A 26,829-nucleotide genomic window follows, 5' to 3' on the forward strand; every position below is an offset into this window, starting at 1 on the left:
TGCAGTTCCTAAGTCAATGACTGAAAGAAAGAATCCCACTCTCCTGCTCAGAAAGCATATTGTAATATTTCCACTGTGACAACTTCCTTCATATCTCAGGACTCATTATTTTCTCCTCTTCAGCAGACTGTATCAGAAATTCATGAGTAATTCTAGACCATAACAACATAAGCGAGCACATTCTAGTAGGACACATTTTCAACTATTTCTAAGTCCTGCCCACAGAATCACATTTTGAAATGGGAAACATATTGAGTAAATAATATCACTTGCCTAAACCTGTGCAAGAAATGAGAGCCCAGAAGAAAACTCTGATAATCCCACTTTTAATGAGCTATGGTATATCCTGAATTAAGTGCTTCAAGAATAACTTTTGCCTTTGTAGTTTCTAGGCCATAGGCCAAAGGGATTTTCACTCAGCTGATGTTTCAGATGTTCTTTTACATCATCTAATTTACTCAACCTCTTTTAAAGCATCTCAGATTTGACTAAACAATTCTGTGAAGTCTTCAGAGCATTTCAGAGTATCTTTAAATAAACCCCCTGGTTTGTAACAAGCAAACTTGTTACAATCAGCAGCTGTCACTCTTCTGCTGAACACATGCAGCAATGTTTACAATCAGACTTTCACAATAATCAAAAATCATGGCTTCTGGATACTTACACTCTAAAAGGTCTGGACTCTGGTTCATTAACTCTATGGAAATGCCAAGCAATTGTTCCAATTTTAATTCTACTCCCTTTGCAAATTCACAAAGTGCTAAAGCTACTAAAAACCAGTCCAGGTACCAATGAGATGGAAATTATCCAACAGATGTATAAACACAATCTGAGTTGAGTAATGGTACCAGAGAATAAAATAAATCTGAAGGACAAGTGAAAATATTCAGAGGAATCAGCTTTACTGGTTTATCAATATTCAGTTAATTTTGTTAAGTGTTACAGCTTCTTTTGTGATAACAGTGACAGACAAGAATGTAAATGAAAAGGTAGAAATCAGACTTAATTATATCACTTTGTATGGAGAACCAGGCAATGCAGTTCCAGGGACAGACCATCACCCAAACAAGAACTCCAGAGCGTATTTTGGTAGGGATCAAAAAGGTTTAATAGCAAACCCAAGGCTTAGAGAACCAGAGCAAACAAAGAGCAAGAAACCCAAGAGCTCAATTGCACAGTGCTGATCATTAAGTCAGTTTAACAGTGAAATCTCACTTTTATAGCAATAGCAGAAAAGGTAAAATAAAGTTTACATTTAGTACAAGCATTTCTCATCTGAATGCAGTCCAAAAATGTCAGATCACATAGCCAAAGATCCTGTTACAGAGAAAAGTGCAGTAAAACCTGCTCTAGTAAATGCAACATACTTCTCTTGTCTCCTACAACAGCTTCTCCTCCTCACACAGACTGACAGTTTCTATACTATCACTCTCAAATTTGCTAACAGACATGCTGGCTAATAATGTCCTTACTATGGAAAAGCCTGTCAAAAGTCAAGTCATAATTGCAGAAAAATATTCCAGGAAACATTTTTCCCACTTTGGACTAAGCTATGTTCAATGGACTTCAAGCAAAGTGTATTTTCTTGAGGTTTTTAGTTTCTTGGTGTCAGTTTAAAGGTTTCTAGAAAGTTTGCACATGACTGCTCCTTGCACAGGTGACAAGTTGTGGTTCATCACTTCAGAAAGTGCTGTCAATGTTGTCATTTGAGTGTGCAAACTAAAAGATAACTGAAATATGAATGGAGCCACCTTTTACCCTAAAAAGTGGTGACCTTGTCCCTCAGCCCCGTGTGACCAACACCCACCCTGTCTCCCAGCAGCTCCCCCAGTTCCTGTACTGGGCTCTGTGCTCCATGGCCTGGAATGTCCCTTTGGCCAGCTCAGGCCAGCTGCTCCCTCCCAGCCTCCTGTGCCTCTCCTCACTGGCACAGCATGAGACACTGCAAAGCCCTTGATTTAGGGCTAGCACTGATCAGCAGCAACCAAAACATCAGGGTGTTATCAATGTCACTCTCACCCTAAATCCAAACTACAGAATTGTACCAGCCAGAAGGCAGAAAATGAGCTGTCCCAGTCAAAACCAGGATAACCAGCAATGCAATAAAACTCTCCTAGGCCCCAGAAAGGGCACAGGTTTTGTGCATTCGAGTTTCTTTTCAGACAGAGTCATTACTCAGTTACCCAGGAGCCCAACTGACCATGCACACACCTATGTAGTATTAAGCTCTGCAGTTAATGAACTCCCATGTCTCAAAGTTCAGCTGTCTGTGATGCCAACTCACCAGCAAGATGTCACCAGTGCCCTAAACCCACCACCACAGGGATTTTCAAAGCATGATGCAGTCTGAATTTGTTCTAATATTCCTGCTTCCTTCAGCTGTTGACAGACACTCCCCCACTGTCTTCTTGATCAGTGCCCTGGCAAAACTCTGTGCCTTGGTAGGGACACAGGCAAGACAGCTCAGAAAAACCAAATGTCTTGATTAACACTGAGTCATGGCATGTTATATGACACAGTATTTATACATTATTTTCTTCTTAAAACTCAAGTTACAAAACATATGTTGCTGCATTTACAATACCACTGTTATCCCCTACATTAAACTGAAGTCACAAAGTCTAGACATGACTCTGAGTTTTTGCTCTTGTTTATCTTGATCTCATCAGATGAATTATTAATAGTGCTTAACATGACATTCAAATCATTTTATGTTCCTTGGGGCAGCGTGCCAGATTCGGTAACTCGAGAGCTTTCAGCATAATGGCCAAAACACGTTCAAGGCTGTAATATAAAAATGTTATTTTTCTAATGGCAGTTCTGTAACATCCCTTTCAGCTGGCCAGATTGCTTTTTTTCAGGAGCAACTCCTCTGTGCCCATTCTATCAACAGACCTTTTATCAACCAGCCTTTTGTAAGGGGGAAGCAGCAATAAGTGCAGGCTGCCATGCCATTTCTCCTAAAAGCCTGTTGCACATTTTTCAGAATTTCAACAGCTTCTCTTCTTTGAGTTGGAGAAATAAACAGGAAACAAACAGCATCATAAAACTTTCCCTGACTTTCCCTAGCTTCTGCACATCCCAAGTTATTTTAAAGTAACAGCTTTGTCCTTTAGAATTCACATTCTCCCTGACAAGCTTGCAAACACAGCCACACCAGTTTCCAAAAGGAAACCTCTGAGCAGGGTGTGCAAAGCTGCCTTTGCTGTCACTGGACCAAAAAAAGTCTTTCATTAGCACAGTGCCAAAACCCCTTTAGGCCCATTGGTCAAAATGTCAAGTACTTGGAGGTTGCTGGAGTTCAGTGTTTTTCTTTTGTAGGTCACCTTCTTATAAAAGATACAGTCCATTTAATACAGCACTTGAAAACAGCTTTACACAACTGGTCATGGGTGACTGCTGGCTGGCACTCATTAAAAACAAGCACTAACATTCAAAACTCATTCAGCAAATAGTCCTAGCACAAAGTCACTTTTTGTAGCATTGCTAGAACACTCTGATTAAACTAGCTCCCTTCTTAAATATCTTCAGGTGAAAAGGGTCTGTTGAATCTCTGAGCTCATTTTCTGGTTTCATACTGATTTTCTGTCAAAGCCCAGTATCTACAAGGGCCCAGGGTCTCAATGCCAACATGTGCTCAGCAGTAGTTTGGGGAAGGGCCTGTACAAATTGTTTCTACTGCAGAGGAGTCTCATGTTCCATTTTCTGTTCCTCTGCCATTGTTAATCCTGACAAGAGAAAAAGAAAACAAGCATGCTGGGCTTATGGAAAAAGAAATGCTGTGTTACAAAAATAAACAAAGAGAGATTGAAAGTGTACTGCTGAACTTGAAATAACAGCAGAGTCTATCAATCTGAAGCAGCTGGAGGAAGATGCAAGTTAACCCAGCAGTACAACACTATTTTTTTCTCTTAAATCACTGTAAAAGGTTGACACACCCCCCCACTGCTGCCCAAATCAGGCAGATAGGATCTGCAGGAGAACAAAGGCAAAACCCATGGAACCTAACCCCTGTGCAGGGAAACTGTTGTGCCAGTGAATTATAAACAGAACTACTCCCTCCCTCTCCTAGTTTCAACACCCAGCACAGCAAGCAATGGTTACAGAACCTGAATCCAGCTGCAACTCCACAACCATCACCCAGGACAGATTCCCTGGTGCTCAGAGAGAGTTTTCTGGGAGACAGAGCAGGCATGGAGAGTGGCCATTCCTGCATGTTCCCAGCCTCCTGGGCACTGCCCATGCACGGCTGACTGATCACCAGTTTGCCTTTTCTGCAGAATTTCAAGCTCTGAGAGTCTGTTCATAGCCCAGGCACACCAATGAGTGAGGGAGGCACCAGTGGGGCCTGGAAACAATCTCCATAAACGTGGCCCATTGCCTTCATACTGTCTAAGTGGGAATACTTGGAGATATTCTGCCCTCTCTATCCAAAAATGCTTTTCTGTAGAAAAAAAATTTACTGTATTCAAGCACTTACTTCAGTGACTAGCAGTATGAGTAAAATTCACATTACTTCCAGTTCTTAGAACAGCAAGTGAAGGAGAAATGCAGATGGTAAGATCTTTTGATCTGAAGCAAAAATGTCAACTCACATGCTTTCAAAGAATTAACATTTCTTCCCAAGAGTTGCAAAAATGAAGGAATGAGAGAGGTGATAAAGAAATCCACAGAACAGCAGCATTTGAACACAATCAGCTTTAAAATAAAAGGAAATGTGCTTTGGTGGGAAGTCAAACTTGATTTTACCAGGTCTCTTCCATTCACACTTTACCAAAAAAACCTGCAATGCAATGGAGGAAGAAGGCAAATACAGAAGCAAAAGCCAAGATTTCAATCATAACCCCAAAGAACCAATAGAAAAATGCCAGACTGAAAAGAAAGCTAAATTGGTTGAAACTTGCAAGTAGATTTGCAAAGGATGAAATTTCACCTAATCAGAATTTACAAATATTTCCCCCCAGAAAAACTATTCTTAAGACTCAAATGTCTCTCTTTGACCTTCCAGACTTCACCTGTCTTTTTCACTCAGCTGGCATGCACCAGGAGTCAAGTAAACAATTCCATTTATTTACATCCATCCTTCTGCAAAACCAAAAGTCTGTCTGTAGTCTGCTCTTGTAGATAATACGTAAACACTTCCGTAACAGAATATGCTTTAAGTTTTATGATTCAAGTTAAAAGCCTTGAGTCATTTGCTCACCCTAAATTACTCTAAAAATTCTCTTTTGTACCTGAAATTCTGTTACATCCTTCTGCCTTCCTCCTTCAAGTCACTTTGGTATTTATGCTCTAGAAAGATTCCTGTAAGTACATGGAAATATCATGAAATTTGCAAGAGGTCAACCAAGTTCTCCCTTCAAAGCCCATACTCCCTGAAAAGCAATCCAGGAGTATTTACCCAAATTCCTTCTGCCCATTCAGACAACTTGAGGGCTACACAAACCTCCCCCAGAACCTTACTGTAAGTTATCAAACACTTCAAAGCAACAGCTCTGCACCTTATGGGCACATTTTGGTGCCTCACAGGCCAAGAGCACAACAGCTCAACTTCATGGAAGATGAAAGCAATCATCATCCAGGCACGGGGAAAACCCATGACTGGAACAAAAGCAAAGAAAATGGTTCTGTTGTTTACCTCCTGCCACTGACAGGTTAAAGCACAAAGGGAAAGAGTCAAGCACAGGGTTCCAGGGCTGCACAAAGAGCCCATTCAGCACATGGTAAGAAGTCACATGCATTTGATTGTGTCAGCTTAACAAAGTCACAGCAGGAGGGATTTCTTTAGGAACTATCACTGCTGGAATTACAAAGGCAGTTAAGACACAAACTCTGGGACAGGAGGAAGGATGCTGTCCCAAAGACAAGGCAATCCAGGATGCCACAGGAGGGAAATACCTGCTGAAAAATGCTTTATCAGTATGTACTGTAAACTAGCTAAAGGAAAATATAAACTAGGTAAAGTTTAAACTGCTGAAGGAACAGAAGAATTATGCAGCTTCTGCTTGATGCTTTTCTCATCATCAAGTGCTTATCATGCAGACAAATGGTTACTGTTGGTCCAAGTCACAGAAGGCTCACCACTCACCTGCCACTACACTAATTTCACATTTAAAGACAGCATGATGTGTATCTAGTCCTTGAAACTGGTACTGGGAAGAGGGGATAAGCTATGGACATATTTACACTCCAGGAGAGAACAGAGAGTTATGGAACAAAATACAGACTGAGAGGTTCAGGTATAAAAAGGATGTTGATGTTACATGATTTGTATCTTCTCATAGGAACTGTTATAAAATTGGCAGATTAACAGCACTGACAGAGGGGTGCAGCTGTGTTATTGTTATTTTGAATAAGCATGGTCTATGCTTTTGGCTAGTAATTCTTTGCTACATGTATCTACTGAATGCCACAATTTACAGAAAGTAGGATCTTTCATTTTTAGTTCACAGCTATGCAACCTCTCAGGTAGGTGCCAGGGTCAAAAGCCTCAGAAAAAAAAAAAACTTTTAGCAGTAAATCTTAATTCTTAATATCAACTGCATTTTCTTAGCAAAAAAAAAAAAAAGCTTTATTATGAGGACCAATATTTTGGTCCATCAAAATTATAAGTACATAGTATACAATGCAAGCTGTGAGGAAGATTGAAATTAATTCTGAACAACATAATGACATGCTTCCATGCCTTGCTTCTTACAAAAGACTATTAAAATAATTCATCAAAAATTCATCAACTACTACCTCTTAAGAGCTACTTGTACAAGTGGAGCAGGAAGTGGATATAACAGTAGGGAAAGGAATCTTGTATAGGAGAGTATAGAGAAGATTTTTTTAAGAGCTGAAATGATATAAGCACAGTAATAGGAGGCACTGGGAAAATAAACAATGTCATATTATCACAGGATAAAAATACACATCTTTTTACACTAATACCACAAGTCCTAAGCCCAGTACATTTCAGAACACATATTTACTATGATAAAAGCTTTTCCTAAGTAGAAGCATTTAGAGGAATATTAAAGGACAGCAGCCCTCACTGCCTTCCCTCATCCAACAGGAATTGTTGCCATCAGCTCCATCGTGGCTGATTCAGAGTGGGCACTACCTGGGACCTTTATAAGGCTGAGTTTAGCTTGATTGCCACCTAGCCAAGAACAATATCCTCACATTACTGTTATCTGAACATGAATCTCTTCCAGACCAGAGGCAAGTGAGGCTTTTGAACTAGAAGTCAGGCTAATGAACAAATACACGTTGCTCTGCTGAGACAGATGCACAGAGCCAGAATGCACAGCAGAGCAAAGAGGGAATCCAAGCTGACATTTGAGCAACAGCTGTGCTGAGGCTTACACAAGGCAGGGGAAGATGTATAGCATAATGTTATTTCCAGATTATCTGGAACACTGCAGAATATCACATAATAAAGGCCATTTGGCAAGCCAATATTGGCACTTTTGACAGCGAAGTGTTTTGGGATGATCCATTAGAGGCATCAATTATTTAGCCTTTTAAGACAAAAACAATTTAAAGGCATCATACTAACAAACCCAAGAAATCACTGAGGACCAGAATAAAAGGATGAAAAAAAATTTTAAAAAGCACAAGGCCATATATGGCAGAGAAAGTGATGCAGATTAAGATGTAACAGCAAGATCCAAATGGCAAAAACAAATTTCTGTGACAGCACTTCAGGAGACCAGGAAAGAGAAATCAAACACGAGAAAGCCAAACATTTGTAGTGAGCCAAAATGAAAAAAACACAAACATTTGTTGTATGGATGAAAGCACAAAAATCAAAAAGACAACATGTGCCACGAATGCCTGAAAGAGAGAATGAAAGTATTTCAACTGTTTCATTGCCAAAATGTTAGAATTAAACACTGATTCAGCCAGATAATTTCTGTTTAGCTAAGCAATGTACAGAAAGAAGTAAAGCACATTATCAATTATGGACTTTTACCTTGGGTACTCCATCCACAGGTAACTCTGATTATTCAACCAGGAAAGTCAGAGACAAGAATGAAAATAGTCTTCAAAGCAGATGATCCCAAGCACACCAAGAGATAAACATGTAAATTCAAAGTATCTGCTACCACAACTCAACCTTTCTCTTTCTAACCAGTTTTGTCCAAGACTTTGCACCTTAAATCCATGCTTCACACCCTTCCACAAAATGGACAAAGACTGAGTGTTTCCCTTTTCAGGATACTGAGAATGTTCTGGAGAAGTTATTGCAGTACAACTGTGAGTGCACTGGCTTGGCTCACTAGACATGAATACCAATCCTGACTTCTCATTACAAGAATGCTGGGAACTAAATTCTGTAAGGGCTCCAACTCATCAAGCTGAGAAGGCAAATAGCAGTTCTCATGTCAGCTGATCCATGACACTGGGCCCTGCAAACACCCAGAACTTGTGGCAAATGCAATTACAGCCACAGCCCAACACACAGTAAGCAGCACCAGCATGTTTTTGCTGCTGGCTAAAACCACACACTTGCTGTGACTGAGCTGATTCACTAAACTCATTAATCCATGATAAACTGGATAGTGAGCCTAAGATGAATGCCTCTTCCACTTAACTATGCTGATATCCATCTGAATATATCCTGGGAGAAGCATTAATTACAGTTCTGGAAATCTCTAACCAGAAGGTACTTTTCTCCAGTGCTTGGACTGTGTCTTTGTAGAACACCTCATAAAGCTGTGGATGCCTTTCTGCATGTTGTGGCTGCTAAAATTTATAGAGGTTCATGCACCTAAAACTTGCAGACATTGCCACTGGCTCAGAAAATCTGTGAGCCAACAACTGCTGAAGACTGGGAGAGTGTCCTAGGAGGTAACACAAGGGGCTTCCCCACCCTTTTGCTCTTCCTTGTGAGTCTGTTACTGGCTACTGTCTGAGATAAGATATCATGCACTGTTCAGTCTAATTACAGCAAGAATGCTTGCAAACAGATCTTTCTGTCCTAATCATCAAAAAGATACCAATTAGCCAAGGTTCTGCTTACATGCAGCCAGAGCCAACAGTTCTCCTTTCACTTCCAATTAATTGAAAATTACAGAACAAAAATCTTTTTGTATGAACAGCATTCTCAGCAGAGCACAAACCAGTACAAGTCCCATTTCTTTGAGGACAAAATAAAAACATAGAAGATGGTAAAAGTAGTTGCACCCAGCCTTGTCACCCAAGTTCCCACACATTTATTCAACTGAATACTTCTGGAACCTTCCTGGTTTTATTACAGTTATTTAGCAGGCAATAAAAGGTTGAGGCTCATGGTCCACATTTCCAAAAGTTAGATTACAACACCGAAGCGCTTAGGTCAAAACTCATTTTTCCTAGAAAACCTAACAGGTAATGAATCATATGACTTACATTTTCCTGGTCAGAAGACAGTGGTGTCTCCCCTAGAAGAAGGCTCTCTTGAGAGCTGTCCTCCTCAAAGGCTGCCTGTGTGGTTGCAGGGTCAGACATGTGTCCTTTTCTGAGCCGCAGACCTGGCTCTGCAGAACCGGCATTATCGAGTTCCGTTGGTTCGTTCATGAGATGCTGGAGGCCTTCTCAAATATTCTCTTTCCTCTTGGTTCAGTTTGGCTGATTATGTCTTGGCTCTGAAAGAACAAAATCGTTTGTGTAACTCAAATGAAGTTAGAAAGAGGAATGCAGAAGTTGGCTGGAAGAAGAGCTTGCTTACAAGCTACAAACAGCTATGACAACTGCTTTTATATGTGCCCAAAATCCCACGGGATCAATTACACACATTTCTACACTGCTGGGTAATGAATCCTCATCCTGAGACCACTAACAGTTTCATATCCTTGGTTTAACACAAGTTAAACACAACTTTGAAAGGTGACAGAAAGTGAGCTCCAAAAAGCAGTAAATCTACAAAACCACAGTCACCTTTTATGAATTATTTCTACAAAACTGCAAGCAGCAGGCTGTTAATATTGTTTAGAAATACAGCACTTATCACAGGTACTCTATAATTACTGCATTTTTGCAGGTATGAAGCTCATACCCAAGCTCAATCATCCAGACCAGGTTTCACCAAACTAGGACATTAAGTACTAGTAATAGCAATCAAGCAAAGCTCAAGCAGAGCTCAAGCAGCAACTAATTTTAGACAGAGTGCAAGGAGGGCAGTAGTACACAGTGTGATTATGCTTCCCTTGCTTAAATTAACATGGTCACAATCACTGCAAGGAATGGGTTTGTATCTTTACTTGTGCAAGAAATTAGAGCAGACAAATTTAAACACTGTTCACTCCATCAGAGCAATCAAAAACAGGTAAATCCCCCAGAAAACAATAACCCGTGGCTCCTACTCAGAAAAGTAACTGTCTTCTACACTTACAACACTGCAAAAAGTATTCAGGGTAAATTTAACTCAAAATGCTAAAGATTTGATCAAATTTACAGAAAATTGATGACAACTGTTAATCTGAGCCCTCATCCAGAGTATTTTTGGTTACCCATTTGTTTTGTACACCCTGTGTGGTGCCACTTCAGCAGCCAGTTCAGAGAGACTTGTTTGACAGTGGCAGCCTTGGGAAGCACAATCTCCAGAGAACTCTGCAGTCTGAGTGCCAGAAAGCATCAGAATGTACTCTGAGACTGAAGCCACAGCTGAGGCTTCAGAATCACTCAATGACAATCTATTCTTTTTGCACTAATCACCCGGTGTCATTGCTGTAGCACCTAAGTGCTCTGATGTGACTAACACACAACATTAAGACAACCCATCTAACAAGTTTTAACTTGCCAGTATGCATAATTAAATTGGAATTTTACTGCCCAATAAAAGATGCTGAAATTTGTCATAATGTAGGAGGGAAAATGAAAAATATAAGATAGGGAATTGATATTGGCAGTTTTGTAATAAAATGTCACCTCCAAAAAGCCAATAAATAATGTATTCTGTCCTTACAGGAACTCATTTCATTTACATATGATCACTGCAAGATCATTCTCAGCTCTGACAAATGGGCTATGCTTAATTTTTGCTGCAGCAGTTTGTAATATTCTACCCCCTCAGCTGCCTGGCAATCCTCAGAGGAGAGAGCTGCTAATGAGCAGGTAAGAGACCCTGCAGAACTGAACGATACCTCGAGTTGTCCGAGTTCAGCATGGCACAGTGCTTTCATCACCCAGGATGGTAAGGTGACAATGTGACAGCAGAGCAGATGGCATCCCCACCTTCCTGCTGCCTTCACTGAGGGTCACAACCTCCATCTGAGATGCAACAGCTAAAATGGCCACAGCTGTTTACTTGGTAAACACAAGAGCCACAGGAGAATTAAGAGGAGGTTTAGCAACATTACACAGGAAGCTCAGTGAAGGAGTTGAGCAAGTAGATTTTAAGAGCAGGAACAAATATTCAGGAAGCCACAGAACTGAAATCTTAACTGTTTTTGTCATATTTCAAGCAGCCAATTCACAATTCTATTTTTAGGCAAGAAACATGAAGACATAATCACACTGCCATTTGGCAAAACCGATGTAAGAAAGAAAAGAGTAAGCAACAACAACTACAGTTTGAAATGAAGCTAATGGGCATCTTAATTCAGAAAGCAACCTATAAGAGACAATTGCAGTACAGCACTGTGCTGGTTTTGGCTGGGGTAGAGCCAATATTCTGCCCAAGTAACCATTACATGTGATGGAGCCTGGCTTTCCTGATGGGATGGCTGAACACCAGAGAAACAACAACAATACAGTTTGAAATGAAGCTAATGGACACCTTCATTTAAAAAGCAGCCTGTAAGAGACAACTTCAGGGCAGTACTGTGCTGAAATATCCCATGGTTGAGGTAACCATTACATGTGATCCCTGGCTTTCCTGATGGGATGGCTGAACACCACAGAAACAACAAATACAGTTTGAAATTAAGCTAATGGGGATCTTAATTCAAAAAGCAGCCTATAAGAGAGAATTTCAGTACAGTACTGGGCTGGTTTTGGCTGGGATAACCATTACATGCGATCCCTGGCTTTCCTGATGGGATGGCTGAACACCTGCCTGCCCATGGGAAGTGGTGAAGGAATTCCTTGGTTAGCTTTGCTCGTATCCACAACTTTTGCTTTACTTATTGAACTGTCTTTATGTGAACCCACTGGTTCTCTCTTTTATGATTCTCTCTCCCACCCCACTGGGAGAGAGAATCATAAAACCCACATAAGACCCACAGCAAGCAGCTCTGTGGGTCCTGGTTGCCCACTGGGGTTAGAGCACAGTAAGTCCACTGAACCAATCTGAAGCTGCAGCTAAAAGCAGAAAAATGCAAGTAGGCAGAGCAGGTGTTTATAAACAACAGTTCCACACAGGCACACCCCCTGCCTGCGAACCCACACATTTCAAACAGGCAGTCAGCACAAGCAGCCCAGTCAGTTCCACACATTGGGCAATTTCATGAGACCTTTAACCAGCAAGTTGTACTGGTTCTCCTTGCAGCCACGTTTAAGCAACAGCATTGCCACCGTGTGCTGCAGCAGCAGCAATATTGCCTAATGCTGTCCTTACATCACCCCTGTGACATTGTGAGCAATGCTCTGGGACACAGCACAGCCACACAACAGGCTCAACCACATTTGGCCAAGATGCTTGCAAAAGGCTCTCCTAATAAAATAGATAGAGGAATGCCAATTTACATCAGGCCTTGAGGATTTACTTCACCAGCACTCACTGCCAAGTATTCACTAAGGTTAAAAATAAAAGATGCATTTCACCTCCAGAGAGTCAGATTTGCATTGAGCAGCAGAGCTGATCTTCAGAGCTCTGCAGAAATAGAAGTTGCTGTTTCTTGAAATGACAGTGGGATTGTTCAGTGAACTAAGATGTTTCCATGTCATTCATCATGCAGGATCCTCACAGTGCTAAATATGCTTGCCCTAAATGAGCATGCAAAGGTAAGCAAGTTAAAGCTAATCCAAAAGCACCACTACTGGGTTTCACTTCTTTTTAAAATTGTACCACTGACTGAATGCAGCTGGAAGGTGCCAACACAGAAGTGCAAATAGCCTGAAATATTTGTTCACAAATGAAAGAAAGCAGTGAAGATTATGAACAGGAAAGGCATAGGCAGTCTGAGTTCTATCACAAAGTTTCTATGACTCACAGTTCAGTTCTTTTCCTAAAAAATTAGGAAGTATTGCTAAGTACAGTAGAATCTAACCAGGAGATGATGGTTGAACCATTGTGAGGATACTTACTGCCCCACTCTGCCTAAGTCTGCACAGTTCCCAAAAACAAAAGCTAGAAAATGGAAAGCTATAGAACACTTGAGGTCTTGGAAAATATTGTTTTGTGTCTCATTGAGATTATCAGTCTCATAAATGAAATCCTTCAACATTTTTTGTAGCATGCAAATTAAAGGTTTCATTAAAATTAGCTTCCATTTAAAGAGGAAGTTGCCATGATGACTTAAAATCTACTTAATGACTGCATCCATAATATCAGCATGTAGATGAATCAGTGAGTTCCTGCTGTGCTTAAAATAAGCTGAGAAAAGCATCTACAGAGTTTGGTCTGTTGGGTTTTTTAATACAGAAACTCCTAAATGCTCCATCAGCTTTCAGAAAGGACTTGGCAGTTCGATGCAAGCAGGGCTCCAAACACAGCCTGGAAGCACAAAATGGGGCTTTGGTCAATTCAGTGTGCTGCTGCCTTGCACACAGCCCCAGAGCAGCCTCAGCCCAGCAGCAGCCAGCCCTCAGGAGCACAGTGCAGCGCGAGGCTCAGCCCTGCCAGCTCTGCACACACAACTGGAAGGCAGCATTATTTCAGCAGGCACTGCAGCTGGGCAATGTCACAGGAGCCAACACCCACAGCTACGGCATATCTGGGACACTGCCTCACTCCTGAAGATGGTAAGGAAAGACTAGTTACCCAGAGTGAAGCAGCACAGGATAATGCCATTATTCTCTGTGTGACACCCCCTGGGATAAGCACTGCAGCCCTCCCTGGCACAAGGGCTGATGTACTGCCTCAGCTAAATGATGACACATGGTAGTAAAACAAAGAAAACACATTAACAGTAGTGTTTGTAATGAAATTTAAAAGATCTGTCACTCCCTTTTGAGGATAAAGCACAGTCCTGGATGGTCAGACTACCTCCCACTACCCCTAAGCAAAGCAATCTCTCCAGTACTCCACTCTTGTCAGTATGTTCCTTCCTGTAAGCAGCATGAGAATGATCCTCAGAAGATATTTAATTCTGGCTGTAGCTGGTCTTTGGAAGAAGAATGAAAATTGCTTTTCCCTGCAATCCCCTCTCAACTGCCTTACTGGCAGAAACTTTGCTGCTCAGGTAGGCAATGGCATCCACTGCATGCCCTTTCCTTGCAGATCCTCTCCCAAAGCAGCCATTAAAGCAGCATAAACAACGTACACACAGTGGGTGATTCCTCCTAAGATTAGCTCATTCCCCTAACAGACCTTAACTTATCAAAAGAACAAAAGACCATCATGAAAATTTCAGGCTACACATTTCTCAGAACATTCATTAATGCTTAATATTTAATGAAGGGCTTGAGTGCCTGAAAAATCTTGTAGGAGAAGCAGCATCAATCCACAAACCCTGCCTTGCCTGTGCCATGACAGCTACAACCACGCCAGGGGAATGGCAAAGCTGACTGAAAAAAGATTTCCCAAGATGTTTAAGCAAGGCCTTGGTGACAGAACAGGCACAATTCCCTTCCCAGAACTGTCAGCACAGGTACAAATGGCAGGGCACTTCCACTACAAGCCATGGACAGACTGACTGGGAAAAGAACACAGCCTGTTTTTGTGCCTCTGAACAGTTGATTCTGGCTACCTTGAGTGAAATGAGAAATACTAATTGCAATGCAGCTCTCTTGGAACATTATATTTCTACTACTATCTTCTGGTTGTCACAAGTTGTCCCTCAACAACAGTATTCTAACACCAACTGGAAATAAGGAACTTATATCTTCCTTTTTTTTTTTTTTTAATTTAACAGTCTTGATCTTTTTCAATTCAGGAGGTAAAACATCCACAGTTAACATTCCAAAGCTACAGTCAAAAACAAAGCAAATAAGGGTTTGTATGAACGGGAGGGGAAGGAAATTCTCACAGAGGACTTTGTTTTCTCAATGTACCCTAAGGAAAAGTACAAATCAGCCTGTAAAAATTCTTTGGAGGTCATCTTTTAACAAAGAGGAACAATGAGGAAGTAATCCAACACCTCTTTTCTTGATGTAATTTCCCTAGATAAAGAGGCATCTACAAAACAAAGATTAGACTCCCGCAGAGGGTCAGTGGCCAAAAAGCTGTCTTTTTAACTTGTAAACTGTCACTGCAACTTCAGCCCAGCTATTTCACAGCAGGCTGCAGAGGCAAACAATCAAGCACATTCTGATGCATTTGGAGTCAAAGAAAGGGAACAAGCCAGCAGCCTGCCTGCATTATCGAAACGCTTCCATTTCACAGGATCCCACTCCATTGTTACAACATTTGTCCAATTTGTACTGCAAATCGGACCCCATTTTTTTAACTGAGTAAAGAGTTATGGCAGAGGCTGGCCCACCCCCAGAGCACAATGTCCAGCCCTTACAGACTGGATGACTGCTGTAAATCAGATCTGCTCTTCAATAAACCAAAACCAAGTGAATTGTCACAAAAGCAGCATAGAACTCAGAATGAAGTTCAAGCTCTTTCCACATTACATTCCACAAATACCCACAAAACTTGCTTTTGGTTCATTTTTCATTAAGTGGCTCGGGTTCTCCAAGTGAGAAAATCCCATCTTTTGCTCTTTTATGATTTAATTTCCATGGCATGCTACTCACATCAACTTGCTTCGTGACTGCCAACAACACAAAGATGCAGTTCTCCTATGTTAGTAACACTTGGGATCACAGACTGTCTGCAAGTGAAAGACTGAAATTAAACATCACTTTCCTCTAAAGTGAAAATTCAGAATATATACTTTTAACTACTGCCTCAAGGGCATCCAATTCACAAAACTGAATTGGAGATGGGTGGAGATGAAGAAACCAAAGCATTTGGAGCAGGCACTAAAATGCAGAGCTACACCATGAAACTGAGGTTACATCCTTTAATCCTCTACAGAGAGAATCTTTGCATGGGAATATAAAAGGGCACCAAAATAACAGCAATCCACAGGCAAGCATACCCCTACCCTTCCCCCTAGGAAGCCTGAGTTTCAATCTCTAAAAACTGAATGAAGCTTTTAGAGAAATGCTCCAAGAAAATGCTCCAAGACCTGGAGCAATTGTACAAAAACAAACACTGCAGCCATGCTTCTAAAACCAAAGAGGAATATGCACATTTCAGGCTGCAAACTTCCAACAGCAACCATCAGGACAGTGCTGCCTTCAGTGCTTCTTAGTGCACATCTCTTTATTTAGGTGTGCAGATTTAAGGCCTGGCTGGTGCCCAGAGGGGGCAGCTCCACTTTCCCCCCTTTGGGCAAAACACAGCTCCACCTCTCCCAGCTGCCCACCCCACAGGCACTCTGATGTTTGTCACAAGCCCTTCCAGTGACTCTGGAAAAACATTAACCAGTGGAGGGGAACGAGATCATCATCTGCCATGAAATGCTGTCACACACACAAACTGCACTGGCTCAAAGCCCTGCTGGGGAAACAGCCTGGGCAAGGTGCCCAAGGGCAGCACCCCATCCCCAAAGGTTTAACTGCATACATGTATTTTATATATTTACATTATATATTTTACATATGTTATTTTATATGTATTTTCCTAATCTATGAAAAACTGGCAGTTATCTGTTGGCCCTAACCTTTAATTGTTATAAAAGTACACAGCATGGTCTTTATCACAACCTGCTGACCAGGGGCAGACCACACCTGGCACAGCAAACCATCACCTTACCAAGATCACTCATTTTAATAGAGGCCAGGTTGTAAAAAGATGACACTCCTTCCAGTTTTTGGAAGCACCTGCTCTCTAACTTTATTGATAATCTTTACTCATAAGGTTGTGAGTTTGCTCATCGGTGTTTTGGTTTTTGGCCAACAGATTTGGTTTATAAAATGTCTGCATTCCCATATTAGTAAAAAAATTAAAATGAAGCAAAGTTACTGCTTCACTTGCCCTCAGCAATGGCATTTCTGGAAACAGCACATATCCCTCTCCTCAAAAGCCATAAAACATAAAACATTATGTTTGCCACAAGTCAGACAACTAAAAAGTTGCTACTTTTCTGTAGCAAATATGCTACAGGAACACTGTAGAAACAGCATCCAGATCCACAGAATTGTATCAGACTAGGATCAAAAAAGGGGTGCATCATCTTTCAGGTTCCTTCTTAACAACCAAAATTCAAGGAAAAGAAGTAGATCCACCATAACTAGACTGCATCTAATTTATGCCAATTAAATTAGTCAAGTGCCTGAAGTTCCACATAAAACCAAGTAAAACCACTTTTAATTACTTTACTTCCTTAATGCAATACCTAGAGAATAATTTTGGTTTTAAAAGACAAATACTGTTGAGAATTAGGAAAAGCTGATGTGAACATTTAGTCTCCTCTACATTTAGTGCCACTCCTTCAGATATAAATTTATTTCCTGGTAACATAGTTCATCTTGAATTCTGAAACAAGACCAAGGACACTGATATCATAAAACACCAGTGATGCAATTTAAAAGCAGAAATGTTAAGTTAATCTTTTACTTTCTACTGTCCTATGGCTAAGGAGAGATTTCAAAACACCCAAGTCTCCTTATGAGAATACTGCTAAAATGGAGTAGGGCTGTAGCTTGAACCCAAAACACATCAGCAGGTCCAGGACCAAGAGACTCACACAAAATGTCATCTTGCTGTGGTTTGTTTGACCAAAATATTTTCTGCTGGTGCCACTGTGCTCCCCACAGAGGTTTTACTGCAGTGTGTGGTCTAACCAGTTCAGCTATCCCAGTGTAAATTCTAGGACTGAAACAGTTTAAGATCATGAACATGTTTCATGTTAACTTAGAAGTGATCAGGCAGCATTTTGTGAATATACAAGTTGGATGTTTTCCATGACTTAACACCACTTATTGGTACATTCAGACAGTTATTTTGGGATCTCTTTCAGCTAAAAAAAAAAGCAACCCTCAAAACCAGAAAAACCCCAAACACACAATGGAATTGAAAAAAAAATGTTGTAAATGAGCTGGGCAATGAGGAGCACCTATCTAAAAAATTATTGTGTCCTTACTTTGAAGGATGTGATTGCCATCCACCCTTTGTAACAGAGCTACACTGCTTGCTAAGCACAGTGAGGACTGGCTGTAACACTGGATTAGTGACAATCAGCACCAACACAGGAAAATAAAGATTTTTTTTTTCTGTCAAACTATTTACACAAGATAATTTACAACATAAAACTCCAACAACAGCAGATTAAGCAAAAAAATCCTCAAGGGAAACAGACACAAAGTTTACACTTACGAAAATCTCTTATTGCAAAACAAGAATAAAGGTTTAATTTCACATAAACAAAAAAAGTTGAAATTAGACCCCAGGTTGCCTTAATCACATGTAGAATGCAGCATTTACTCTAATTATGAAATTCACCAAAGAAAACAGCATTATGTGAAGCATTCCCAGAGATAACCTGATGCTTTAAGCCAATGAAGAAAGAAAAGAAGAATAAAAGCATATTAGCAAAGATCCCAAGGAAACTCAAGTGGATTCTAGAGAGAGGAAAAAGAAACAGCAACATCCAGATCATACCCCCAGCAAATGACTCCTAGGGCTGATAACCTCTGTTACTCTCTCCAGCAGTCCAAAGCTGCTGACCTAAAGACCCAGAGCAGCAATGGAAGGGTGAAAATAAATCACAGAGAAGAGACAGAAACCAAAAAGTCTATGTGTTACAATTTTAGTTGCATTTGACAACATTTTCATGTCTGCAACTGCCACATTCTTCTTAGAATCATTAGTCGGACGTTCAGAAAGACAAACTGAGTCCCACAGTTAAGATTTCCATTGCAGCAGCAATAAATTCTGGGCCATACCTGCACACATGTCACTTTAACAAACAGACACATGCACAAGGGGCACTTCCTCTTTGACCACAAACAAGAACGTAACACAAAGCTGAAGGAATGCAAGGCTCCATCCATTGCTGTCTTCAAAGTGTTACAGGAAAATTCCAACAGAATAACAAGGTCTGAAACAGCCCCAGGAAAAGCAACCAAAAGGGCACCACTCTCTGCCCAGAGAGAGAACTCGGTGCTGGGTGACCTGCCAGTGCTGTTTGTACCCCAGAGCCTTTCAGACACACAGACACATTCCTACAGCAGCACCCAAACACAAACCAGTGAGCCTGGCACTCACTGTCTGTGCCTTCTGTTTGCAGAAAGGATCTCCAGATATCACAGGAGACACTCCATTGCTTTCAGAAACTTTAAGAACAGGAAGGAAACGTGGCCAAGTCGATAAGCCTTCACAAACTTAAGAGTAGGAAGGGTAGGAATTTCAGTTGATTTCCTGGACAAGGGCCCAGACAAGGAACACGAGCAGAAAGCAAGAACTGGGTCAGCAAACTACTGAATAGTTATGTGTCCTAGTTCTACATACTTACTCTAGGTACTCTTGAACAATTGCATCTGTGAGGGGTGTTAATGCATGTAAAACTACACAGATAAACTGTTCTGCAAAGAAAAAATACCTTAGGCTGACAGCACCTACTGTCAAGGGAGCTGGCAAATAAAGAACCTCTTTCTAGGATGAGTTTGGTCTCTCTCTGTAAGAAAAATAAGCTATCTAATGTCATTTTGATGTGAAGGCAAGCTACTGTATCAATGGGTGTGACCAAGATGCAACACAGCTCTTTGGATTCACCTGATGTGCACAGACAGACAGACAGACAGAGGACACAGGCCAAGCTTCCCAGCAGAGGCTGAGTGCTACACACAGGAGCCAGGCACTAATCTGTATGCCAGAGATGTTCTCAGCTGAGTTCTCTGGCTGAGAACTTGTATCCCACTTGTATTCCAGGTACACCATCATGGAAAGCCTGAAAGGCTCTTCCAGTAATGACACACAGTAGTGGCACACAGGATTTTGGAAAAAAAGGAGACACTGACAGGCTCTAAGTCCTAAGAAAGTCAATAAGCAGTGCTGTGAATTTAATACATGAGAAAAAGCAGAAGGAAAACCTTGGAGGACCTTCAAGCTGCCCAGATAACCAGGCAAGCCCTGACCTATGCAGATAAGCAAGCAGCTGCAGCTAAGTAAACAAGTAAGATGTGAAATAAGCCTTGAACTTATGAAATACAAAATCCAATACCTATTTTTAATGTGTTCGTTAATGTGCAATAGTTTGTAATTTACACATTTACTAAATTATTTGAGAGAAGGTTTTGTTTGTGATAGGAAAGAAAGCTTTATGTAAAACCAGGGGTGATCACTCAAAACTGCAGTTAAGATTTCAACAAAGCACAAAGTTTCCTAATCTTTGTGTCTACAACAGCACCATGCCAAACAACAATAAGAAAAATTAAGATCCCAACCACTGCCCATCAACCAAGGTAAGGTCACACAGAGTTAGCAGATCAGGCTGGGTGACCTCAAACACAAAAAATTCATTTTTGACACAGCAATAAGCAAACCTTGGAACATTTTGCTACAGAATGAGGATGCACAGGGAAAATGGACAAATATGCAGTGTAAATCCATCAAGCACATGAAGCCACCTTTAGCTCTAAAAACCTCTCTGAATACCTGTGCATGTCTGTTTTATGTTGCTTGTACATTCATGCTCAGAATGCTTGCACATTCATGCTTCCTTAGGGGATGGACATCCTCACTAAAGCCTCTCTAAAATAGAGTTGTCTCTGAGGAAGGACAGAAAAGGGCTTAATGCATACAAACAAAATAAAACAGGAAGGAAGTTAAATTATTATGAGACAGAAAACAAAAAACTGTAGAAAAAAGGATAAGGGCTGAAACAATTTCCTAGGGACAGCAGGCAGAGCACCCTAAGAACACCAACAGCTCCCAAAGGCACCCAAGAAGCCAGCAGGCCTTCCCTGAGAGCCTCTGGCCAGGGACTTCCATAAGAGGACAGGGGGAGAGAAAAGCCCTGTGGCTGCCAGGTTTGTGCCTGCTCCCCTGGGTGGCCCTGCAGCTTGGCAGGGCTCAGGCTCACAGGGCACAAGCACAAAGGTCAGGGACAGAGCACAAAGGCTCCGAGAGAGGTGCTGCAGGCTGGCACATTCAGGATTTCATCCTGCAGTGACCTGTGCCACGAACACAGCCAGGCACAGCTCGCACACTGCCCACAGCCTGCTGAGCACAACCAGCACAAAGCTGCTGCTCCCTCTGCTTCAGGGAGCTCCCGGCACTTTGAGCGTGGCTGACACACAGGGGGAGCAAAACTGCGCGAGTGAAGCACCAGAACACAAAGATGTTTGTGCAGCAGGCTTGGAGGCAGGAGGGTACCACACAGCCTGCCTGCACTGCACACAAGAGGTGCCCAGAGAGTCTCAGGAGGCAGCAGCCTAAGCAGCAACTCCACTATGAAGGCAGAACCCTGAGCCAGAGGTAGTTTTACTAGTTCATGTTATAGCTCCAAGTTTCAATGAAATTAACTTGCTTTTTTCTAGAGACTTGAAGAAATCAAAACACTCAGTATGCCCTAATTTTTGTTCTTGCACACAGATTAGATAAAATCTGTTAACTATGATTTTTAACTTCTTTCAGAGATAGTGTTTAAACTGTCACACAGCAATTTGATGTCACTGATTTCCACTGATGAAAGTCAGAACAGTAGGTGCAAATGAAAAAGAAAAAACTAACAAAAAAAAAAGTCACCCCATTCGGAAAAAAAACCAAACTAAAAGAAAACAAAAACCAAAGTGACAAAACTGAAAAACAAATGAAATAGCCCTCCAAAAATTCATTGCCACAGTTTTCCTCCTGAAGGGGAAAAGAATGTCATATTCCAGTCCTGTCTCTGACTGGTTTGTATTCTCCTGCAGCTCACTTCAACAATCATCTCCAATCTGGAAGCCCCACCTGTCACACACTCACCCTGTTACGGAAACATTCAAATTTCTCGTGAGCCTCATTTCTGAGAAATACAACAGAGAACAATGAAACAGGCAGATCTTGTACCTTCCACATGGAGTAACACACACAGCAGTTATCTCAACCACTGCAATAATTTTCCCCAACACACCTGCTCTCCCTTAACAAACAGCTGTGCTACCTGTGAGGAAGGCAGCATCAAATTCCTCCCTGGTTTTTGATGTTTGTATTCAAGCTTGGGAAGGTTACAGCTTAAGATTCCCACAAGAAAGATGTGTAATCAACATGAAGGCTGTTTCTCCAAGAAAACAAAGTCCTACGTAATAAATTTACACAGAGAGGGAAAAAATGCAAAGAGTATGTGTCCTATGCAGCAGCTTGCAAACATTTACATCACACTGGATGACAAAATGCATGCATTCATCTAAATTAACACCCTTCCATTTTTGTAGGCTCACTCACCCAGATAACTCTGACTTAAACTCCACACAGTTACAGCTAAATTGCATAAAGATGCATCAGCATAAAACCAAGGAAAGCAGGAAATTTTTAACCATCTCCACTATATCATTCTCTACAAAATGTTCAACTTCAATCCAAATACCACATCTTATCCAAACTCTCTGCCAAACAAATCTCTGCCTCGGTACTTGTTAAAGCTGATTTATTACTGTCAAATACATTAATCTGCATGTTAATCTGCCTCAGGTCACTTGAAGTTAGTGAAAAGGGACCTTTGTCAAGCCATATAAAATGTTGCTTTTGGTCCACATGGGAGTTTGAAATCAGAGCTTGGGAGAGATCCTCTACGACATAAATATTATAGCAGGAAAACAGCAAGGAACGCAGAAGACTTCCTGTAATCCATTTCCATTTTCTCTGCCTCACTTCGTGGCATGTTGTTAAAGCCTAAAAATTTCCCTAAATGAAGGCTGAGTTTATCTTAGGATCCTGTGTCACTGGAGCTGTAAAGCACCAGCATGACAGCTTCAATCTGACATTCACTGCACTCCAGTGGAGGAGGGATTTGTTGTCATTTATACAACCTACTCCATCCATACTGCAAGTAGTACACCAGCCAGAAAATCTGCCTCCAACATTACACACACCACATTATATACACTGAGTGCTGCTAATATTTCTATACAAAGCCTCACATCCAACAGTTTAAAACCTCCCCAGCTGTATGGCTCCCTTATTCAACATTTCCAACAGAAAGCAGGACTGGTTTTCACCAGCAGACCACTTGCTTCCTAATATAATCAATTCTCTGGACAACTTACCAGACAATCCAAGATTTCAGTACAAACAAATCAAAAGTTCAAAGATGAATAAAGGCTGTTGGGCAATCCCTGAAGAGAAGCAGTTTTAACATACACATCCTGCATGTTTGCTTAGCAACTGGATCACCATAAGCAGCACAATATATTGGTCCTGGTCCATTACCTGTCATAAGCCCTGAAGAAGCAGTCTCAGATGCAAGCAGCAGCAATGAGTGTGCTCCCCACCTTTCCTTTTTATGTTTGCCTAGTAATTAATTTTAAGTGCCAGCAATTCTCAATTGCTCCATCATTAGCATGACTAAATGTCATTCTACATAGGAATTATGCAACTATGCTTTGGTCAACCCCAAATACCACCACTGTTACCTGTGACTCTGAATGTTGTAACAAATAACATGCCTATGAACTGTTCATTTATTACAAACACATTACTCCCATTACTGTCCAATTCATGAGTCCCTTGTGCTTCAAATGAGAAAGCGTTACCTCAAAACAGGATCTTCAAGAAAGAAGCTGAGCTTTAAGGAAGTTTTAATGTCCACATGTGATAGCCTCTCAAAATGCAATGTGATTTCCAGTGGTAGCACAACAAGCACTGGACACATCACAGTAACTGCTAAAAGAACAGGAATGTGGGATTGTGCCTTTCCAAGGATGGCCTTAGCCTACAGAAAACACTCATGTGAGTCTTGCAGGCAGATAAGCCCTCAGGCACTTGTATAATAATGAACTATTGAAGCAGAGCCAAGACATGAGTTTTCAGAGGAAAACAGTCATGGGTTCTGCGATCATGCTTTGTTTCTCACAATGACTTTACTGTGATGTGTAACAAGGGGCTGTTTGATGCAGTTCACCAGCCCAGAAAAAGTCAGCTGGAAAGGGCTTACAGGGAGGAATGAAAAACCAATGTGCTGTGAGAGCATCTTGCACCACCTTTCCAACAGCACTTCAAGGCTCTGCTGCCCCCAGTCCAACACGTGTCCTGGGCATTCACAGCCCTGCAGAGCTGCACTGCTGCACCAACCCCGACCTTATCTGAGTGCTGAGACCGTGGAGTGTTCTCTGTGACAGCCCTGCAGGTCCCCTCCCTTTGCCCACGCTGACCTGGACCCTGAAGTCCTGCCAAGACACAAATGGCATTTCCAGCAGCATCACATACTGCTTGGTGTTTGGGACACAAAACAGTCGTGCCAGGCCTCTGAAACTTGGTCAGCTTCTCCTGCTGCCCATCAAGGATAAGTTTCACGTAAAATTGGGGTTGCCTTAAATATAAACACATACCAATTATTTGTTCTCTTTTTAGATCATCCCTCAGAAACACAGAGTGTGATTTGCTAAAGCCTCATTTCTCTCTGTTAGGATTTTTCATAGGTGTTTCTTCTGCTGCTCTTCTATCAAACAGGACTGTAATCAGTAATAAAATGTTAAAACTTTCTGGGTTACAAAAGAAATCTTTGGTTCAGTAGGAAGTGACTTGTTGCTAAAGTATCTGGGGCGGTGTTGATTTTAGTTACTTCAAACTCTAGGTTTAGTTACCTCAAACTCTAGGTTCAAGGCTAAATTAGAAGAGTTTTACAAAGTAACTAAAATCAATAGACACCGCCCCAGATACTTTAGCAACAAGTCACTTCCTACTGAACCAAAGATTTCTTTTGTAACCCAGAAAGTTTTAACATTTTATTACTGATTACAGTCCTGTTTGATAGAAGAGCAGCAGAAGAAACACCTATGAAAAATCCTAACAGAGAGAAATGAGGCTTTAGCAAATCACACTCTGTGTTTCTGAGGGATGATCTAAAAAGAGAACAAATAATTGGTATGTGTTTATATTTAAATAATAGTGTATTTATATTTAAATTTCCTCTTCTATACCAAAAATGGATTTGAAAATTGCCCCTTGAGAAAAACGTTACAGATCAAGTCTAAGATACCTAGCAACTTCCTTCCCCAAATTAGTGAAGCTCATAAAAAGGAAAGGATTTTTGTAAGACATCTCTTATTGAACTATTTCTGTAATGCTGCAGATTTCACATGGTTGCCAATTATTAAAATGTCACAGAGCAGGAAGTCAAGGAGCAGTTGCACTTAACCATGGACATTCAGATAACCATGACACAAGCCTTTTTCAGCATCCTCCTTCTAGCTTGGAGCACATAAAGGTCAGAAAACCACTAAGTAAAGCTTTTGTTGACTTTGTTATGCATTTCTCAACTCTCAGAACACTCACCTCAGAAATAATCCATTTTGTTCCCCACTGAAGGTACAGCAGGCAGAAAGCCAATAGCTGGCACTTTGTCACACATCTACTTTAATAAAAATTATGAATAGGCTCTTACTTTTATTTCTACAATCATGTTCCATTAAAGCAAAAAACTATTTGCCTAAAAGATTAATATTGAGAACAGTGCAACATTGTGACCAGCCTTGCAATGCCATATGCCATTCTAGAGAATACAGAGACACACAAATAATTCTTAAACTAACACAATTTGCAAAGCACATTGTTCTTTTACCACCATTCAGATTTAACCTAAGCAGCCAAAATTGGTATTTGCACCCAAAAACCAGCTTTTACTGCTTCCCTTCAACTATCTCATTTCCATCACAATCCTGCATGTTACAATAAACAGAAGCAATGTACAGACATATGGGATCTTCAAGTCCTTATCTCCCAAAATTTACTATCACCTACCAAACAGTTTGAACAAGAAATCAAAGGAGCACAAGTAAGGGCCTTCAATGAAGTCTGGAATAAAATATTTCCTATAGCAGGAAGGCCCATGTCTTGTTCCCTCAAGGAACAGCCTGTTACTCAAATATCCATAAACATCCAATTTACTAACACACACTTACTACAACATTTTGAGAAAAATCAAACTTGACAAATAAAAAAAATCCATCAGTAAGGAGCTAAAACAGGAACCTTGCCAGAATGTTGTCATTAAAACAGAGAAAAGCCCACTAAAGGCTCCTACCAGCAAAATGACCCTTATCTAGAAGTTGTAGAACTGCTTAACACATCCAGTGAGCAAACAGAGCAGCACAATTGACCTGGGCTTCAAACAAAGAATGGCAAAGTCTCTGCAATCCTCTAAGCAGATGGAACCAACGTGTTGGGGAAAAAGAGCATTTAATTTGATGAAGAAGAGAAGGAGGAAAACCACATGAACAGATATGAGAAATTGCTTTGGTGTACTTGTGATACAGCAGCCTAGTGACACCTTATCTTGGAATACATGCAGATGATCACAGACTCCCTCAGAAAAACAACCATTTGACAAAAGCAAACCACTCTCACAGGATCTATTCAAATGCAGGCAACACTGTAACATTTTGACATTTATACCTGGTGTACCTTTGGTTTTCACCATTAGGTGAGAAACATGAACATTCAGCATTTTGAGATAAAATACCAGCAGAAAGAAGAGAATAAAGCAGGGGGGGAAAGGAAGTAGCCTTTCCTGCAGCAGGTTTGCAATGCACTCAGATGTGCTGGCAGAACACTGAAATACCCAC

The 26,829-nt window shown here is 41.0% G+C and overlaps 1 protein-coding gene across 3 annotated transcripts in view; it reads right to left on the reverse strand.

Annotated features, from left to right (window-relative positions):
• The window catches only part of ADIPOR2 (adiponectin receptor 2), a 43,955-nt gene that overhangs the window by 12,955 nt on the left and 4,171 nt on the right, over window positions 1–26,829 (reverse strand). For all 3 annotated transcript variants that reach the window (XM_054282092.1, XM_054282094.1, XM_054282093.1), the window contains exon 2: window positions 9,379–9,614. In XM_054282092.1, coding sequence (XP_054138067.1) covers window positions 9,379–9,546 — 168 coding nt within the window. In that variant the 5' untranslated portion in view covers window positions 9,547–9,614. The remainder of the gene's footprint in view (window positions 1–9,378; window positions 9,615–26,829) is intronic.

The sequence above is a fragment of the Melozone crissalis genome, unplaced genomic scaffold (assembly GCF_028551555.1).
Source record: "Melozone crissalis strain CALT ecotype California unplaced genomic scaffold, PUWL_Pcris_2 ptg000033l_1, whole genome shotgun sequence".
In the NCBI taxonomy this organism is placed as follows: Eukaryota; Metazoa; Chordata; class Aves; order Passeriformes; family Passerellidae; genus Melozone; species Melozone crissalis.